We start from the raw sequence: 18,250 nt of genomic DNA, 5'->3' as shown, positions 1-18,250 counted from the left end.
GGCACGTGTCCCTCAGGCTCCACAGAGAGGCAGCACTGAGGGTTATTGTTGGAAAATTGTATACCCAGGTCCCTATCCTCATGGCAGTTTTTCCCCTCTCCCCAGAGCCAGAGATTGAGCCTTCAGTCCCAGAAAGACCCAGCCGCAGGGAGCCTCTGGTGGTCAGGGAACATGAAGACATTGTCCTAACTGCGATACTTGCCTCCTCCTCTGTGGCCGTGGTGACCTGGCTCAAAGATGGTGTTGAGATTCGCCGCAGCAAGCGGCATGAAACCACCAGCCTAGGGGACTCCCACACCTTGGTTGTGCATGGGGCCCAGATGCTAGACAGTGCCGTGTATAGCTGCCGTGTGGGCCTTGAGGTGCAGGACTTCCCTGTGCAGGTGGAAGGTAAGCAGGTGGAAGGGTCTCCTCTGGGCCCCTTGTCTGCCATGAGGACTAGCAAGTGTGGGGCTTATAGAGGATCCCTGCAAAGCTCAGACTGACATTCTCATTGTGCCTGCAGAGGTCTTGACCAAGTTCTCCAGGCCCCTGGAACCTGTTGCAGGGGAGTTGGGGGGTACAGTGAAGTTGGTCTGCGAGCTGATCCCAGAGCAGGCGGAGGTGGTGTGGCGCTGTGGGAGCACACAGCTGCGGGCAGGCAAGCGCTTCCAGATGGCAGCTGAGGGGCCCCTTCGTTCGCTGACTGTGTCAGGCCTACGTGAGGAGGATGCAGGAGAATACCTGTGTGAGAGTCGCAATGACACCACCAGTACACAACTCACTGTTAATGGTATGTGCAAGCTAGTGGGGAAGGTGGACGACTTCTTAGGGGAGGTGACCATACTCTTGATTACAAGAGGGGTCTTGGCAGATCCCTTCCTGTGGCCTCTCAAGCAGATCTTTCCTCTGCAGTTCCCAGAGTAGTCAAGTTCACGTCAGGGCTGAGCACTGTGGTTGCGGAGGAGGGCCGGGAGGCCACCTTCCAGTGCGTGGTGTCTCCCAGCGATGTGGTGGTCATTTGGTTTCGGGATGATGCCCAGCTACAGCCGAGCGAGAAGTTTCTCATATCCCAGAGTGGTGCCAGCCACAGCCTGACCATCTCAGCTCTGGTGCTGGAGGATGCTGGCCAGATCACAGTGGAGGCTGAGGGTATCTCCTCTTCTGCAGCCCTTCGAGTCAGAGGTGAGGTGGAGCGAGGAGTGGAAGGAGGGAGCCGGGCCTGCAGGGCGGGCTAGTGGCTGGTGGTGCAGCATTGCTTACCTGTGCCCTGCTAGTCTGGCTGACCTTAGGTGACATGAAATCTGTCAGCTACAGAAAGGTGACTTAGGACCGAGGGCATGGATTCCTGGTCTGTAGGATTGAGGATGTAATTCTGTAGTTGTACTTGGTAGGGAATGCACTGAGGTCAAGGCACTTCAGGAGACTTCCAAAAGAGGTGGGCCTCTGGCTAATATGATGGCTAAGCAGAAGAGAATGAGCATGCCAGCCTGTGTGCACAGAAACACAAAGTGTGCCTGAGCTTACCAAGGCCAGGATTGTATTGGAAAGAAAGTGGTAGCCAAAATAGATTCATGTAAGGGAGCAATGTGGACATGTGTGCCTCCAGAGGAGATCATGGGGCAGTGGTCTATAGCCTATTTGTTTCTTTTGGTGCAGGTACTAGGGCTTGAACTTAGGGTGCTGTCCCTTTGTTTTTTGCTTAAGGCTAGTGCTCTACTACTTGAGCCACAGTTCCACTTCTGACTTTTTGGTGGTTAATTGGAGTCTCCTGGACTTTCCTGGCCCAGTTGGCTTTGGACCTCAATCTTCAGATCTCAATCTCTTCAGTAGCTAGGATTTACAAGCATGAGCCTATAGTGACGCTTTTTTCTTTTTCTTAACATGAGCAAGCAAGCATCCTTGAGCCCTATTAAAACACAAATGACAGTGCACTCGTTCTGGGGGCTGCAAACTTGGCCCACTCAGTTCCTAGCAATATGATGCTTCTGGCCACACTAGAAGTTTCAGGCATTGGGGCACGGCACAATTCTTTTAGAGGAGGGGAGCAGGACTTAGGAGGGGCAGCTGAAGGAGCAACTGATCTTCCTTCACAAAATGTACTTGTGTAAGTGTGTAGCTGACACCTTGTCAGGAAGCTTGGAATGGGCTTTCAGGATGCCGGTGGGGACCATTCAGCCCCCAAGCCTGGAGGTTGAGACTAAGTCACCTATTCCAGGATGACCCCTGCCTTCCTACTCCCCAGAGGCTCCAGTACTCTTTAAAAAGAAGCTGGAACCACAGACGGTGGAGGAGCGGAGCTCCGTAATGCTGGAGGTAGAGCTGACACGGCCATGGCCGGAGGTGAAGTGGACACGGAATGCTGTGGCCCTGGCACCAAGCGAGAACATCGAGATCTATGCTGAGGGCACTCGGCATCGCCTGGTGCTGCGCAGTGTGAGCTTTGTGGACAGAGGATTTTTCGGCTGTGAGACGCCAGATGACAAGACGCAAGCCAAGCTCAATGTGGAGAGTGAGCCTAGGGGCCATGGGGATAGGGGGCGGAGAGATCAGTGGGCCTCTCTCTGGAGGGGAGGGCCCTGGAGGGGCGGGGCCTATGAACAGTACATGGGGGCGGGGCCTGGAGGGAGAGCTCCAGGAGTGGAGCAGAAGCAGGTGTAGCTATTAGAGCTAGGAATGCTGCCTTAAATTGGGGTGAGGCTTAATGGGCAGACTTTCTTTCGGAGAGGTCTGGACTAAGGAAACTGGAATGGGAGGGAAGGGGAAGGGAAGGGGAGCAAGGTGCAGATCTGAATTGGCAATCCTGGGGATGAGCAAGGCGGAGGGAGGATGCCAAGGTGGAAGGAGGGTGGCGACACAGGCTGAGTGTTGGATGGTGGGACAGGAGGATTTCAGTGCAGCATCTCATCAGTGTCCCCCACTATGTACCCACAGTGCGCCAGGTCCGGCTGGTTAGAGGCTTGCAAGCAGTGGAGGCGAAGGAGCAGGGTACTGCCACCATGGAGGTAGAATTGTCACATGCAGATGTGGAAGGCAGCTGGACAAAGGATGGCTTGCGGCTCCAACCTGGGCCCACCTGCCACATGGCAGTGCATGGCCCCATCCACACTCTCAAGCTCTCTGAACTACAGCCACAGGACAGTGGGCTGGTGGCTTTCAGGACTGAGGGTGTCCACACATCAGTCAGGCTGGTGGTCACTGGTGAGTGGACTCATTCTACAACATGCCAGCTCCCATTCCCAAGGTGGCTTAGGCAGGTGTATGGCCACATTGGGGGCAGGATGTGTGATCCCTCTTGTGTGACTCACACTTACCCCTTCACCACCCGAACCTAGAAGTTAGTTACCTTATAGTTTTATGTCTTCCCTCATCTTCCTCCTCCTGTCTTCCCAGAGCTGCCTGTGTACTTCATCCGCCCACTGCAAGATGTAGTGACCACCCAGAAAGAGAAAGTGACTATGGAGTGTGAGCTTTCACGTCCCAACGTCAATGTCTGCTGGCTTAAGGTGCCTTCTTCCCTTCCTCATCTCTCAGTGTAAGCAGGGAGGCAGGAGACCTCTTGGTTGAGCCACCCAGCATCTGACCAGGCCTCTTTGCTCTACAGGATGGTGTCGAGCTACGGGCTGGCAAAGCAGTAGGCATAGTGGCCCAGGGCACCTGCAGAAGTCTCATTATTTACCGGTGTGAGGTTGGGGACCAGGGCATCTATGTGTGTGATGCCCATGATGCTCAGACTTCTGCATCCCTGAAAGTGCAAGGTGAGTCCTGGGTAAGGTGTTTGGGATACAGCCAGGAATGTGAGGGTCTCCTTGTGTCCCTGTGTCCCTTAGTGAAGTGCCTGGTCACTTTGCCATCCCTTAATAAGCTGGAGGGTAGGCATACTGGGAGTGCTGCATGCTTATGAGTATAGTAAAACCTTACTTGTTTCCTCAGGGCGCAATGTCCAGATTGTGAAGCCCTTGGAGGATGTGGAGGTGATGGAGAAGGAGGGTGCCACCTTTTCTTGTGAAGTATCCCATGATGAGGTACCTGGACAGTGGTTCCGAGAGGCCAGCAAGCTGCGGCCTAGTGACAATGTGCGCATTCGCCAGGAAGGTGAGAGAGCAAAGCAGGCTGCAGGTGGGCAAGGGCCTCACCCCCCAGGTGGGGTGCTTCTATCCCATACTGAATAGCCTTTGTCCCCAGGAAGGATATACACTCTTATCTACCGGAGAGTACTGGCAGAAGATGCAGGGGAGATAAAATTTGTAGCTGAAAATGCAGAATCTCGAGCCCATCTTAGAGTGAAAGGTGAGTGTGGGAGTGGGGGGGGGCAGAAAAAACAGGTAGATATTGATCATAAGCACAAGGACTTATAGGCAACTTGCTTAAGACTGGCCTTGAAGTGCCTAGGATTCTCCTGGGGCAGTGACTCAAGAGGAAGGTAAGCAGAAAGATAGGGACAGGGATGTGGAGCAACCTTGGGAGATGTGAGGACTAGGACTTATACTGTGTTTTAAGGGGAGTCCATAGTGAATTCTCCTTCTGAAGACTGCAACCCACACTGGAGAAAAAGGGTATGGATTTCTGACAAGCATGGTAACCTTTAATGGTAACCTTGACAGCAATTGAGAGAGGGCCAAGAGGAGTGAGGAGTGATAACCTTCAGGAAGGCAGGTGAGGGCAAGTTGGGGTATATGGGTGGGATGTGAGCTCCAGGTTGGATATAGGAGCAGGCAGATAGGGCTGCATGGGTGGGTGAGGTCTTTCAGAGGCAAAGGAAGATTTAGAGTGGGATGTGCTTTGGACAGTAGAGGTGTAGTACCCTACCTTGCTGCTGGCCAGTTGTACCCAGCAGAACCCACACCATCCCTGAAGGGGACACTTGACTTGGCTACCTCTTGGTGCAGGTGGGAAACATTGGCTTTGGAATTGAGCAAGGGTCAACCCGTTGGCTGTCTGAGGCCAAGAACAGCCTGTGCATAACTGCTTATTGGTGCCTATGCAGATAAGTGCCTAGTCCAGCTATTCTGATCCCATCTGGTTATACCCACAGAGCTGCCTGTGACCCTCTTGCGCCCACTGCGGGACAAGATTGCTATGGAGAAGCACCGTGGTGTACTTGAGTGCCAGGTGTCCCGAGCCAGTGCCCAGGTGCAATGGTTCAAGGGTGACATGGAGATTCAGCCTGGGCCCAAGTATGAAATGGTCAGTGATGGCCTTTACCGGAAGCTGGTTATCAATGATGTGCAGCCTGAGGATGAGGACACCTATACCTGTGATGCCGGTGACATTAAGACCTGTGCCCAGTTCTTTGTGGAAGGTGCGTGGGGCTTGATCTCCTGGGGGGAGTGTCTGTGATATATATGGCTTGCCCTAGCATCCTCCAAGATGCTAGCTCCCTGGGAGTAAAGGCTTATTTCCAGGAAGGAACACAGAAGTGGCCTGGGGACACTGGTTCTCTCTGCAGTATCCCACTGGTGACCAGTCCCTCACCCACAGAACAATCCATCACCATTGTGCGGGGCCTGCAGGATGTGACAGTGATGGAGCCTGCCCCTGCCTGGTTTGAGTGTGAGACTTCCATCCCCTCTGTGCGACCACCCAAGTGGCTCCTGGGTAAGACGGTGCTTCAGTCAGGAGCAAATGTGGGGCTGGAGCAAGAAGGCACCGTGCATCGGCTGACGCTGAGGAAGACCTGCTCTACCATGACTGGGCCTGTGCACTTCACCATTGGCAAGTCTCGCTCTTCTGCCCACCTCATTGTTTCAGGTGAGTTAGTGAACAGAGGCACAGGTGGGGTTAAACACAGCTCAGAGTTATGAGTAAACACAGGGCAGTACTATGAGTGGACGTGGCTGAAGGCTATGGATGCCTATGGTTCAAGGCCTTGAGTGGAAGTAACTCAGCGTTTGTGGGGCAGGGTTGTGCATCAGGGCCAGAGTTCAGTGGGACTTGAGCACTAGACCATAGGTGGCCTGTGTTGGAAGTTGGCATAGGGGATGTGGGAAAACTTGAGTGAAGGAAGCAGGGAAAGTCTGATCTGATCAGAGGCCTGTGCAGCCATGCCTGGGTTCAGGGCTGTAGGTAGACACAGCTTAATGGGTTGGGGTAGGGGGGGCAGGGCAGAGCATGAGCACAGGCTAGGACATGGTGGTCCCAGAGGGAGCTTGCACAGGGTGGTGAGGTTAGTATTCAAGGGCTGTTGAACAGGATGTAGATGCTCAGGTGCTTGGCAAGGGTGGGTCTGGAGCAGGTATAGTGGGCTAGAGCATGTATGCCATAGTGTATATAGAGCAGGATGTGAGCATGGACAGGGAGGAGGCATGCAAAGAAGAGCCTGGCAAGAGGGGATGAGCTGTACATAGATGTGGAGCTGTGGGTGGACATGGCTCAGAGCATGGGCAGGTTGATCTGGTTTCTTGTGACCCCACACTACTTCCCCCTACTCTCTGTAGACATCCCAGTGGTGCTGACTCGGCCACTGGAACCCAAGACAGCACGTGAGCAGCAGTCAGTGGTCCTGTCCTGTGACTTCAAGCCAGCCCCCAAGGCTGTGCAGTGGTACAAGGAGGCCATGCCTCTGGCCCCATCAGACAAGTTCAAGATGACATTGGAGGGCCAGATGGCAGAGCTGCGCATCCTCCGACTCACTCCAGCTGATGCTGGCATCTACCAGTGCCAGGCAGGCAATGCCCAGAGCAGCACTGAGGTTACTGTGGAAGGTAGGGAGCTATGCAGGAGGGTAGTGAACCAGCAAGAGTGTGTTAGCTCACCTGGCAATGCAGCGCTGAGGCCCCGATGTGTTCCTTTCAGCTCGGGAGGTAAAGGTGACACAGCCACTGCAGGATGCTGAAGCCACAGAGGAGAGCCGGGTCTGCTTCTCATGTGAGCTGTCCCATGAGGATGAGGACATCGAGTGGTCACTCAATGGGACACCCCTGTACAATGATAGCTACCATGAGATCAGCCATGAAGGCCGTCATCATACACTGGTGCTGAAAAGTGTCCGGCAGGCTGATGCAGGTGTGGTGCGTGCCACCTCTCCCAAGGTGTCAGCTTCTGCCTGCCTGGTAGTCAGAGGTGAGTCATTGTTGTGGGGGTCTTAAGGTCCTGCTCTCTTGATGGGCCCAAATCCTCTAACCAATCCATACCTGCCCTTCAGCAAAGCCAGTGGTGTTTCTGAAAGCCCTGGATGATACATCTGTGGAGGAACGTGGCACGCTGACCCTGCAATGTGAGGTTTCAGACTACAAAGCCCATGTGGTTTGGCGCAAAGATGGTGTGCAGCTGGGTCCTAGTGACAAGTATGACTTCCTGAACACAGCTGGCATGCGGGGCCTTGTGGTGCACGACCTGAGCCATGAGGATGCTGGCCTGTATACCTGCCATCTGGGCAGTGAGGAGACCTGTGCCCGGGTCAGCGTGCATGGTGCGTAGACAAGGGTTTCACCAGACTTAGGGGTGGGCAACACTGGGGAGTGGTCCTCCTCCAACTTGGGTGGCCCATGGCACTCTCTAAGACTGAAGGGGGCTGCATAGAGGAGCCAGGAGAAGTCTATGCAGCTTCCTGAGGGAGCTGGGCTCAATGTAGTCCTTTGAGGTCCAGGTGGAGGTAGGTGAGCCAAGGGACAACAGGCCACAGAACCAAGAGTGGGCAACTTCTCGGGATATACTCGATGGCTCCAACTGGGCCAGAGTCATTTGCTCTGTACCAAGGATACAGAATGAATATCCAAGTATCTGATTTGTGAGCAGGAACTGGCTATGCATGTGTGAGGTACTGAGGGATATGGGCATGAGGCTGCCTGGGAAGGACTCCAGGACAAGGGCATAGCCTGGAAATGCAGGTGAGTGAGGTTACCAACTGACCCAGTTCTCATTCTTTATAGAGCCACAGAAAGTTTCTAAGTTTATAGTCAGCACCCAGATGACTGTCACCTTGAACTTGTGTTTTTTAGCTTGTTTATTTGTTTCTGAGCACATCCCTCTCAGCTTGGGTGGGTTTCTGACAGCAGAGCCCACTGTTCTAATTCGGCTTTTGATATACTGATATCAGTCCCAATGCTTCTTATTTAGAAGACACATGGTCACAGGCTTGCTGGTTCCTGATTTCATGGCAGGTCTGTGACAGTTTTGCTGACTTGTGATCTAAAGGGGAATAGTGAATTTGTCCAAGGTGTTTGGAGGAGCTCTCTATTTTGGGAATCTAGTCCCTCCTCTCAGATGTCCCAAGCTGGTGAAAAGTGCAGATGGTTCTTGCTGTCTTGGCCACCTTGATTATAGTCAGAGCCATTGATCATTCAAGCTATGGGGTTGAACATGGGGGTGAGGAAGGAAATGAGAGGGAACATAAGCCATGATATATGGTCTGACACTTTCTGGGGTCTGGCGTGGGGCAGTGCTGTGTTCTCGGTCCTGTGAATATGGGCAATCTGCCATGACAAGTTTCCCATCCTTCACAGATCTGCATGTGGGCATTACCAAGAGGCTGAAGACAGTGGAAGTGCTGGAGGGAGAGAGCTGCAGCTTCGAGTGTGTTTTATCTCACGAGAGTTCGGGTGACTCAGCTGTGTGGACTGTTGGTGGGAAGACAGTGGGCAGCTCTGGCCACTTCCGGACCACGTGCCAAGGCCGCAAATACACCCTGACTGTCCTAGATGCTGCACTCAGTGATGCTGGGGAGGTGGTCTTCTCCATACAAAACCTCACCTCCAAAGCTTCACTCATTGTCAGAGGTGGGCACCACAGGCTTCAGAGGGCTTATCTCCATGGGGTGGTGGGGGAGGAGCTACCAAATCTAAAAGCTTTAGGTACTGTCTTCCCAGCCTCCCTGCTTCTAGTGAACTCTACTTGAAAGGATGTGGTGGTTCAGAGAAACTGCTAGGATGTGAATGAGTTTAGTCATCCAAGGGGCTTAATCTATGCATTTCTGAACATCCAGAGAAAGTCTAGGAGTTTGGTCTCTACTCTGTGGTCCGACTATCCCTATCTCCCTATCTCCTATTCACACATGGTCCATCTAGCTAGTCTGACACTTGAGCTTGTGGCCAGGTGTTTAGCTGGGAAATCACCACTGATGCTTATTGGAGCTTGTGTTTCTGACTTATATACTTGGTGTACTTTGTGGAGCTCTGTGCACAAGGGCCACCCTTGTGAGCCCTGAATGACACTGAGGATATAAGAGCCTGTGGCCTCATAGCTCCTAACTTCCAGGTCTCCCTCTGACTCCCAGGTCTCCCTTTTTCTGACTTCAAGACTTCAAGGTCTTGTTGCTCCTGGAGTCCAAAGTTTCACAGTTCTAGGGCTACAATTTCTGTGGTCTTGGTCTTCAGTGTGGTCTTGGTCTTCAGAGACTGAGTGTTCCAAAATGCTTTTCCCTGCCCTCATCCTGGCCAGGGATAAGGTTGAGGCCAAGGCTACAGCTGTGGTTATGGTTAAGTGGCTGTGTAGCCATGGCTATATGGGTGTGGCTGAGGTGGTGGCTGGCATTGTGGCCATAGCTGTGCTTCATGGGTGGTCACTTCTACCTTCTTTAGAGAGACCAGTGGACATCACAAAGCCCCTGGAAGACCAACGGGCCACATTGGGGGAAGATGTGATGCTGAGCTGTGAACTGTCAAGGGCAGGAACCTCTATTCGCTGGCTGAAAGATGGAAAGGCCATCCGCAAGAGTCAAAAGTATGACATGATCATCGAAGGCGTGCGGGCTGTGCTAGTCATCCGAGGGTCTACACTCAAGGACTCTGGCAAGTACACATGTGAGACAGAAGCTTCCAGGAGCACCGCCAGCCTCCATGTGGAAGGTAAATGCCTTGGGAGACCCAGCTCCTGGCCATGAAGTAATCTCTATCCTGGAGCATTACTCAGAGCCTCAGGGAGTAGGACTCAGGTCTGCTTCTCTCTCTGGCCAGGCAACGAAGAGAATGGGGCTGAAGTGGGAGTGTAACCTATAACCTGTACCCTTAACCTGTTCTGTCCCTCTCACAGAAAAGGTCAATCAGTTTACCGAGTTGCTGGTTGACCTGAAGGCAGAGGAAAAAGGCACAGCTGTGTTCACATGCAAGACAGAATACCCAGCATCTGCTGTGAACTGGCGCAAGGGCCTCATGGAGCTGAGGGCCTCCAAAAAACACATACTCAGCCAGGAGGGCTTGACTCTGAGGCTCACTATCAATGTCCTGGAAAAGGCAGACAGCGACACCTACACCTGTGACATTGGCCAGGCCCAGACCCAGGCCCGGCTCCTGGTGCACAGTGAGGCAGGCAGGATACCCTCTGTATTGTTTATTGGCATGCTGGCTGTGGAGACCTTAGTGGGCTTAGATATAAGCTTCATATAGACCTTGGAGACTCAGAAGTTGTCAGCGATCAAGGTTCTGCTTGACCCTGGCTGGGATTCCAGCCTTGGTTTTTCCATTTCTAAGGTAGAATTAATCACCCAAGTGGTCACTGAGTCATTTCCAATGCATCCTTCTAGAAATGAATCCATGGCCTTCTTTGACTTACAGATTTATTTGCTCAATGTATGTTTCTCTGATGTCTAGGCGTGTGCTGCTTCTGAGGCATGTGCTCTGCAGGTATCTACTGCATATGATATACCACTGTCATTCCAGAAACCTGACCCAAGTTTGCTGGTAACCAGGGAATCTTAGGTATTCCCAGGGGAATTGATTTAAAAAAATCAGTTAAGGCGAGAGTCATAAAGTAATGAAGGGTTTTGTTTTTAAATGTAGCACATAGCTGGGCACTGGTAGTTCATTTGTATTCCTAGCTACTCAGGAGGCAGAGCATTGAAGATGAAGGTTTGAAGCCAGCCTGGGCAGAAAAGTTTATGAGACTCTGTCTCTAATTAATCAGCAAAGAAGCTAGACTGGGGACGTGGCTCAAGTGGCAGAGTGCCAGCCTGTGAGCAAGAAAGCTGAATGAGAGCCTGTGGCCCTGAGTTCAAGCCCTGGTATTAGTTTGCAGGCATATACACTCATGCACACAAATAGAAAACACACGCAGGCCCTATTTGTCTGGTGGAGTAGACGAAAACATTTTCTTTGTACGATGGTTTGGTGGTCAGAGTTCTTTGTGCTTTTGGCAGTACCTATGCTGTTCACTGTTGACTTCGAGTGAAGTTTTACTTACAGGGAGTTTTTGAAGGTGGAAGACTATATGCAAAATGCACGTCAATAATTTGGACTCTTTTTGATTGAACAGAAAAAAGGGAAAAGATTAGAATTCACATTTACAACCCCCCTAGTATTTTATCTAAATCATCGTGTAGCTATTTCTTTATATTTATTAAATTTAAAATTTTTAATTTAAACTTATTTTAGTGAACATGTACTATCGGTACTTGTCTATGATGTAGTATGATAAGCTGATGTGAATCTGCAGTGTGTAATGAATGCTCTTGATGCATTCTTCACTCCCATGTGTTGGGGGCCTTTGAGCTCTTCAATTCAGATTATTGGGAAATATAAGTGAGATGTACCAGGCATAGGAAGACACATATACAAGTTCTTGTTTGTTTGTGGAAGCTGAAAATTTAATCTTATAGAACTTAGAGGCTGGTGAGGGTTGGAGGGAGTGGGGAGAGAGGGAGGTTGGATAGCAGGGACCAAAATATACTTAGATGGTAGGAGTTGGTTCTAATGTTCTAGTGTCCTATGACATAATAGAATATGTATAGTCTTTTAAAAAATTGTGCTGAGGGCTGGGAATGTGGCCTAGTGGTAGAGTGCTTGCCTCATATACATGAAGCCCTAGGTTTGATTCCTCAGCACCACATATACAGAAAAAGGCAGAAGTGGCTCTGTGGCTCAAGTAGTAGAGTGCTAGCCTTGAGCACAAAGAAGTCAGGGACAGTGCTCAGGCTCTGAGTTCAAACCCCAGAACTGGCAAAAAAAAAAAAATTGTACTGAGTATGAGGCTTGAACTCCAGGCCTTGTACTCTTCACCAGCCTATCTTTTTTTTAACTAGCACTTTGCCACATCTCCATTTTTTGACTTTTTGCTGGTTAAATGGAAATAAGAATCTTGGGAATTTGTCTGCTTGGGCTGGCTTCAAATCTTGATCAGAGCTCAGCCTCCTAAGTAGCTAGGATTATAGGTTAGGATTATAGCTGGCTCCCAGATGGTCTTTTTCATCTGTTAATTCAAGGTTTAATTGCTCTGTTTGGTTGTAATGCAAGTGGGTTTGGGAGCAGTCTCCTGTCTGTTGGTAAGCATAACGGTAGGGGCTTAGGCTCCCAGCAGGCTGTGTTCCTACCAGTTTAGCTTTGCAGAAGGATCCCAGAGAAGGAGGTGGTGAGTTTGTTGCTCAAAGGTTGATCCTAACAAATATTTCTGTTTTGGGTTTTGTCAACAAGAGTTTGTTAAGTGAAGTCTGTTGCTTCTGTTTGTGAGTCCCCTCTCCCACCCCAGATCTTGGGAAGAGCTATGTTTCTCTTGGCAGCTGGTAGGGTCTAGCCCTAGACAGTGGGGGGCTGACACTCCTTTCTGTGTCCTTTCAGGCCAGAGAATACTCATCACTGAGGACCTGGAGGACATAGATGTGCAAGAGGGCTCCTCTGCCACTTTCCGCTGCCGCCTTTCCCCTGCTGACTATGGACCTGTGCACTGGTTCCTGGACAAGACCCCACTGCATGCCAATGAGCTCAATGAGATTGAGGTCCAGTCTGGGGGTTACCATGTGCTCACGTTGCGGCAGCTGGCACTCAAGGACTCCGGTACCATCTACTTCGAGGCGGGTGACCAGAGGACCTCAGCCACCCTGCGAGTCACTGGTTGGTTTTATGCTGAAAGGCCAGGGCAATCCGTGATAGGGGCACCTATCACAATCTGTGGAGAGTCTTGAAAAGGCACAGACAACATCTCAGATAGAAATTTTCAAGCATGCTTCTGGGGCTTATAGAAAAGCCATGATCAGCTGCCAATAGCATGGGGACTCCAATCCCAGAACACAGCTTGGGAGGCTGAATTGGGCTATTCTAGGATGAATACCTCCTAAGCGATCTTCATAATTTGTGGTTAGCATAGCTCATATAGGTCGTGTCTCTCCAGGTGGGGGCCAATCAGAGCCTGCCATATTAGGGACACCAGTAGTGGACCAGGGATTTGCCTGGCCTGTAGTGCTAGCTACAGGCCCCTCCCACAGCTGCACCCTATTCTTAAGCAACCTTGACTTTGCTCTCTGTTCCCTAGAAAAACCAAGCATCTTCTCCCGGCCACTCACGGATGTCACAGTTACAGAAGGCGAGGACCTTACCCTTACCTGCGAGACTACTACTCTGGATAGTCCGGTGCGCTGGACCAAGGATGGAAAGACAGTGCGGTCATCTGCACGGTGCCAAATGAGTTATGAAGGCTGCCGGGCCCAGCTGGTCATCACTGGCACCACCCTGCAAGATGGTGGGCGATACAAATGTGAGGCCAGCGGGGCCTGGAGCAGCTCCATTGTCAGGATCCATGGTGAGTTCCAGGGGATGTCTGTAGCTCTTGCCTTACTGAGTCACTCATGGTTTGGGTGAGCAGATGCCCATCAGGGGCATGAGGTAGTGAGGACCCCACGGTGCCTTCTAGCTCATTGTCCATCTCTGTTCTCTGTGTGGGCGCTTGCATGCCTTGCTTGGCTACTTCCTATATATCTCATACTACCCCTCCTTCAAACTCCCCACCCTCTCTTAGTCTCCTGATCTCTGTCTGTGACCAATAATGTCTTTTTTATGGTACCTCTAGGCACCCTCTTCCCACTTTTGGTTTGCTTCTCTATTTTACTACTTGTTCTCTCCTTGACTTGCACACAGTCTTCATCCCATGTCCTAACATTGTCATTCTCCGTGTATGTCTGTGGCCTAATCTCTTACAAGGATACCAATCCTGTGTAACTAGGACCTACTCTAATAATCTCATTTTACTTTATGATTTATTGTTTCATTGATGTTGGTGGTACTGGGGTTTGAACTCAGGGCCTAGCCCTTACTCTATATTGAGCTGAACTTCCACATTTTGTTTGTTTGTTTGTTTTGCACTGGCTATTTTGACATAGGGTCTTGCTTTTTTGCCTGGACCCGGGCCTGGGCCACAATATGCCTACTTTGCACTTCCCATCATATCTTTGATGATATAGGTGTCACTATGTCTAGCTTTTCCATTGATATGGATCTTGTGAACATTTTTTTGCCCAGCTGGCATGAAACTGTAATCCTTCTGATATCATTCTTGGATTATAGCTTGGATTATAGGTGTGAGCCAGTGGAGCCCAGCTAATTATTTCTTTAAAGTACACATTGTTCGGGGCATGGTAACATAAACTTTATCTCAGTTACTCCCAATACTCAGGCAGACAGGAAGATCATGGTCCAGGCCAGCCTGGGTAAAAAACACAAGATCTTATCTGAAAACAACAACAAACCTCAATATAGCAGAAAGGGCTAGGGGCAAGTGGTAGAGTGGTAGAGTACCTTCCTAGCAAACTCAAGGCCCCGAGCACCACCAAAATCAAATAAAGAATGAATGAATGAATGAGTGCATATTACCAAATAGTCTCCTTCTGAAGTCAGGAGTTAGTGCTCTAACACTGATTTTCGAGGACACAGCTCAGTCCATTACAACCCACCCTTTTTCATTCACCTTCTTCCTGGCTCACTGTTCCATTCACACACCTTCTACTTTTTCCCAGAGGTCTTAGAGGTCCCTACCCCTGGGCCCTTGTATATGAACTGCCTATGCACTGCAGCTGCCTCTCCAGGTGGGATCTTGCTTAGGGAGGTTGACCTGAGCCTGCACTTGTCTGCAGCACGGCCAGTACACTTCCGGGAGGCCCTGAAGGACATGGAGGTGCCTGAGGGTGGGGCTGCCACGCTGCGCTGTATGCTGTCATCTGTGGCTGCACCTGTGGAGTGGCGCCATGGAGATGATGTGTTGAGATCTGGTGGAAAGTACAGCCTGCGCCAAGAGGGGGTGATGCTAGAGTTGGTTGTCCGAGACCTGCAGCCCAAGGACAGTGGGCAGTATTCATGCTCCTTTGGGGACCAGGTGACTTCAGCCACACTCACCATAAAGGGTAAGTGTTCCTGTCCACCCTGACCATTTGAGTCTCTTCATTAGTATAAGAAGAATGAAGATGATATTCTCTGTCTCTATCTGACCTTATTGCAGCCCTACCTGCCCAGTTCCTAGGAAAACTGAGAAACAAGGAGGCCATGGAAGGGACCACAGCCACTCTGCGGTGTGAACTGAACAAAGAGGTCCTGGTGGAGTGGAGAAAGGGAACAGAGACTCTTCGAGATGGGGACAGATACAGTCTGAGGCAGGATGGGACTATGTGTGAGCTTCAGATCCATAGCCTGGCTGAAACAGATGCTGGGGAGTACTCGTGCGTGTGTGGGCAGGAGAAGACCTCAGCCACACTGACCGTCAGGGGTAAAGACCACAGTGGCCAAGTTGATTTGTGTTCTGATGCTCAAACGTTGACCGTATGTTGTTTTCCTAACTCCTTCAATGTTCCCTCTTCTTGCTGTGCCACTTCATCTTGCTATACCACAGAAACCATTTCTGCTTCCAGGGCTGTTGTATGAACTGAGGCTAAATTGTCTTCAGCCAGCTTCTCATCCATGGGCCATGGGTTCTTTCCTATCATCCTGTTGAATTCTGTGTCTTGTCTTTCACCTGTCATGTGCTACTCCCCAACAGACTGCAACAAATCTGATGTTTCTAATATCTGACTTTCTCCAGCCCTGCCTGCCCACTTCATTGGAAGACTGAGAAGCAAAGAGGTCACAGAAGGAGATACAGCAACGTTTCACTGTGAGCTGAGCAAGGCAGCCCCGGTGGAGTGGAGAAAGGGGACAGAGACACTGAGAAATAGGGACAGACACAGCCTTAGGCAGGATGGGGCTTTATGTGAGCTGCAGATCCGTGGCCTGGCTGTGGCAGATGCTGGGGAGTACTCCTGTGTATGTGGAAAGGAGAGGACTTCTGCCATGCTGACCGTCAAGGGTAAAGACCATGTGTGCTCACGTGCATGGGTGGCTCTGTTTGACCACTTTCTCACAGCCCTGTGTTTTCCCCCATCTGTGCTGTGATTTTGTGGTTTTATGTGTCTCTTCTTCATTCCCTTAGTAGGTATTTCTCACACCTACTGTGTAGGACCCATCTTAGAAGCTAGAAAAGAGTAAAGAATGAATGGCTCTTTCCCTGCACCTTGTGGGTGGTGGTTTGGGACAGCAGATATGGGGACAAGCAGGTAATTAGAAAGATACAATTATAGGTTCTTGGGAGGGGGTATGCATCAAGAAAGGAGAGTTAGCCAGGAGCTAACACTCTAGCTACTCAGGAGGCTGAGATCTGAGGATCATGGTTCAAAGCCAACCTGGGTAGGAAAGTCTGTGAGACTCTTATCTCCAGTTAACCACCAGAAAACTGGAAGTGGCACTGTAACTCAATTGTAGAGTGATAGCCTTGAGATGAAGAGCTCAGGGACAGTGCCCAGGCCCAGAGTTCAAGCCCCACAATCGACAGAGAGAGAGAGAGAGAGAGAGAGAGAGAGAGAGAGAGAGACAGAGACAGAGACAGAGACAGAGACAGAGACAGAGACAGAGACAGAGAGAGAGAAGATGGAGGGATAATACACAAACAGAGCAAGGATGCAAAAGGAGGGGAGGGAAGCCTTGATGTATGTTTCTGACCACAAAGGTGAGTCCACCCTGTGGGTATGAAGTTGAGATAAGGGCTCATCCTTGGGCGTGAGGTGGAAGTGAGAGCCTGTCCTGGGTGTCAGGTGGATGTCAGGGCCTGTCCTGTGAGTGTGAGGCAGAAGTGAAGGCATATCCCATGGAGTAAGGTGTGTATATGTGTGTGTGTGTGGGGGGGGGGTATATCCTCTGTGTGTTAAGGCGGTGGGTAAGGGGACAGGGAAGGCTAGTCCCATGGGGTGAGGAAAAGGTAATCCCTATTCCTTCTGACCAGTTCCCTGTGGGAAAGGGCTCTACAAAGTCCTCTCTTTGGCAGCCTCTGCTCTGTGTCCTGTTGCCTACAGAGTGGATATCAGTGTCCCACTTCCTGTCTACAAACCACCAGAGAGTTCAATGATCTTCATGTCCACATGATCACAGATGGGTAGGGCATAGATGTCACAATGCAGAGTAAACTGAGTGGTGTCCCTCCCTCTGGTGGAGGAAGAGGCCTGGGACTATAGACACAGATATAGCTAGCAGGATCTAGGGAGACTCATAGTTAGCTATGGCAGGTCCTGGGGCTTTTTATATGTGTGGAAACAGGATCAGACCTTAGCCAGAGCCAGCCTACACTGCTTCTGATCCCATGGTGTTTCTGTATTCAGAGAGCTGGAACCTTTGTCCTGATGTGGCTGGTGGCCCCATGATGGGCATCTCCCCATCACAGATGTAGGGGCTCAAGGAAGATTGATGAATAATGGATGCTATATCACAGAGATTAGGGGAGGCATGGGTATCTTCGCATGGATGGAATGAGACTCCTGCAGGAGTAAGGAACCTCTATCTGGAGAGCTCTGTTCTCACCAAGGATGGATTTCTCAGAAGAAGTGGGTTTGTAACTCTGCATGGCCACTTGTTGGTCCAGGCCTATGTGTGGCAGCTCTTGCACACGTGCGGGAGACAGTTGATATGTAGCTGTCACTACATATCAGGATGCATGGACAGAGTGCAGGGTCAGAGCATGGAGGACTGGTATCCACCAGTCCTCAGACCCTCTAGGAGATGATAGGAATGTGGCCTCCAAAGCCCATCCTGTGGTACAGAGAAGTCACAAGGGAACCTGCTTCACCAGGAAGTACTGTCAGTCGCTGATCTGTAGAGGATCCCAGTGGGCTATGGTCTACCTAAGGAGCTGATTCTAGAGTTGGGCATGTCCCAAGAAGGGCTGGGCATGGTGGGGAGCCTGCCTGGATCCTCGTAGAAAGTGCTGCATTTTCAGAAGTTACCACTGGATCAAATTCAAATGATGCCATGAGCCACTGTTCGCTTAAAGACCTCTAGGTGAATGAAACAGAACACTCCGGAGTCCCCAGTCTCAAGCTGATGACTAGAAGCACTCAGTCCACAGTTCCTTTCTTCTGTTTCTTGGTGGCTGCCTCTCAATGCTGTCTGTGGATGAATATATCCTTCATTTCAAGGGTGGATTACATTATTCATCTATACAGGAGTATAAGTGCCTCAAGGAGTGAGTCTGCACCATAATGACAAGCGGATGGAACTTTGTGGCTACCTGCTCCAGGACCAATCCAGTCAGGGTGTTTCTTCTTCCTTGTGTGTCCTGG

The 18,250-nt window shown here is 50.7% G+C and overlaps 1 protein-coding gene across 13 annotated transcripts in view; it reads left to right on the top strand.

Moving 5' to 3' along the window:
• The window catches only part of Obscn (obscurin, cytoskeletal calmodulin and titin-interacting RhoGEF), a 141,294-nt gene that overhangs the window by 56,145 nt on the left and 66,899 nt on the right, over window positions 1–18,250 (top strand). For all 13 annotated transcript variants that reach the window (XM_048356734.1, XM_048356727.1, XM_048356732.1 and 10 more), the window contains 22 exons: window positions 106–390; window positions 506–772; window positions 895–1,164; window positions 2,225–2,491; window positions 2,914–3,180; window positions 3,373–3,485; window positions 3,584–3,737; window positions 3,913–4,074; window positions 4,165–4,269; window positions 5,015–5,281; window positions 5,461–5,730; window positions 6,417–6,683; window positions 6,775–7,041; window positions 7,124–7,390; window positions 8,424–8,696; window positions 9,498–9,764; window positions 9,949–10,215; window positions 12,465–12,737; window positions 13,156–13,422; window positions 14,750–15,016; window positions 15,112–15,375; window positions 15,688–15,951. In XM_048356734.1, coding sequence (XP_048212691.1) covers window positions 106–390; window positions 506–772; window positions 895–1,164; window positions 2,225–2,491; window positions 2,914–3,180; window positions 3,373–3,485; window positions 3,584–3,737; window positions 3,913–4,074; window positions 4,165–4,269; window positions 5,015–5,281; window positions 5,461–5,730; window positions 6,417–6,683; window positions 6,775–7,041; window positions 7,124–7,390; window positions 8,424–8,696; window positions 9,498–9,764; window positions 9,949–10,215; window positions 12,465–12,737; window positions 13,156–13,422; window positions 14,750–15,016; window positions 15,112–15,375; window positions 15,688–15,951 — 5,370 coding nt within the window. The remainder of the gene's footprint in view (window positions 1–105; window positions 391–505; window positions 773–894; window positions 1,165–2,224; window positions 2,492–2,913; window positions 3,181–3,372; window positions 3,486–3,583; window positions 3,738–3,912; window positions 4,075–4,164; window positions 4,270–5,014; window positions 5,282–5,460; window positions 5,731–6,416; window positions 6,684–6,774; window positions 7,042–7,123; window positions 7,391–8,423; window positions 8,697–9,497; window positions 9,765–9,948; window positions 10,216–12,464; window positions 12,738–13,155; window positions 13,423–14,749; window positions 15,017–15,111; window positions 15,376–15,687; window positions 15,952–18,250) is intronic.

This window comes from Perognathus longimembris, chromosome 11 (assembly GCF_023159225.1).
Source record: "Perognathus longimembris pacificus isolate PPM17 chromosome 11, ASM2315922v1, whole genome shotgun sequence".
Classification (NCBI taxonomy): domain Eukaryota; kingdom Metazoa; phylum Chordata; class Mammalia; order Rodentia; family Heteromyidae; genus Perognathus; species Perognathus longimembris.
Note: the sequence above shows the minus strand (reverse complement) of the source record. Positions and strands in the feature narration are given on the sequence as shown.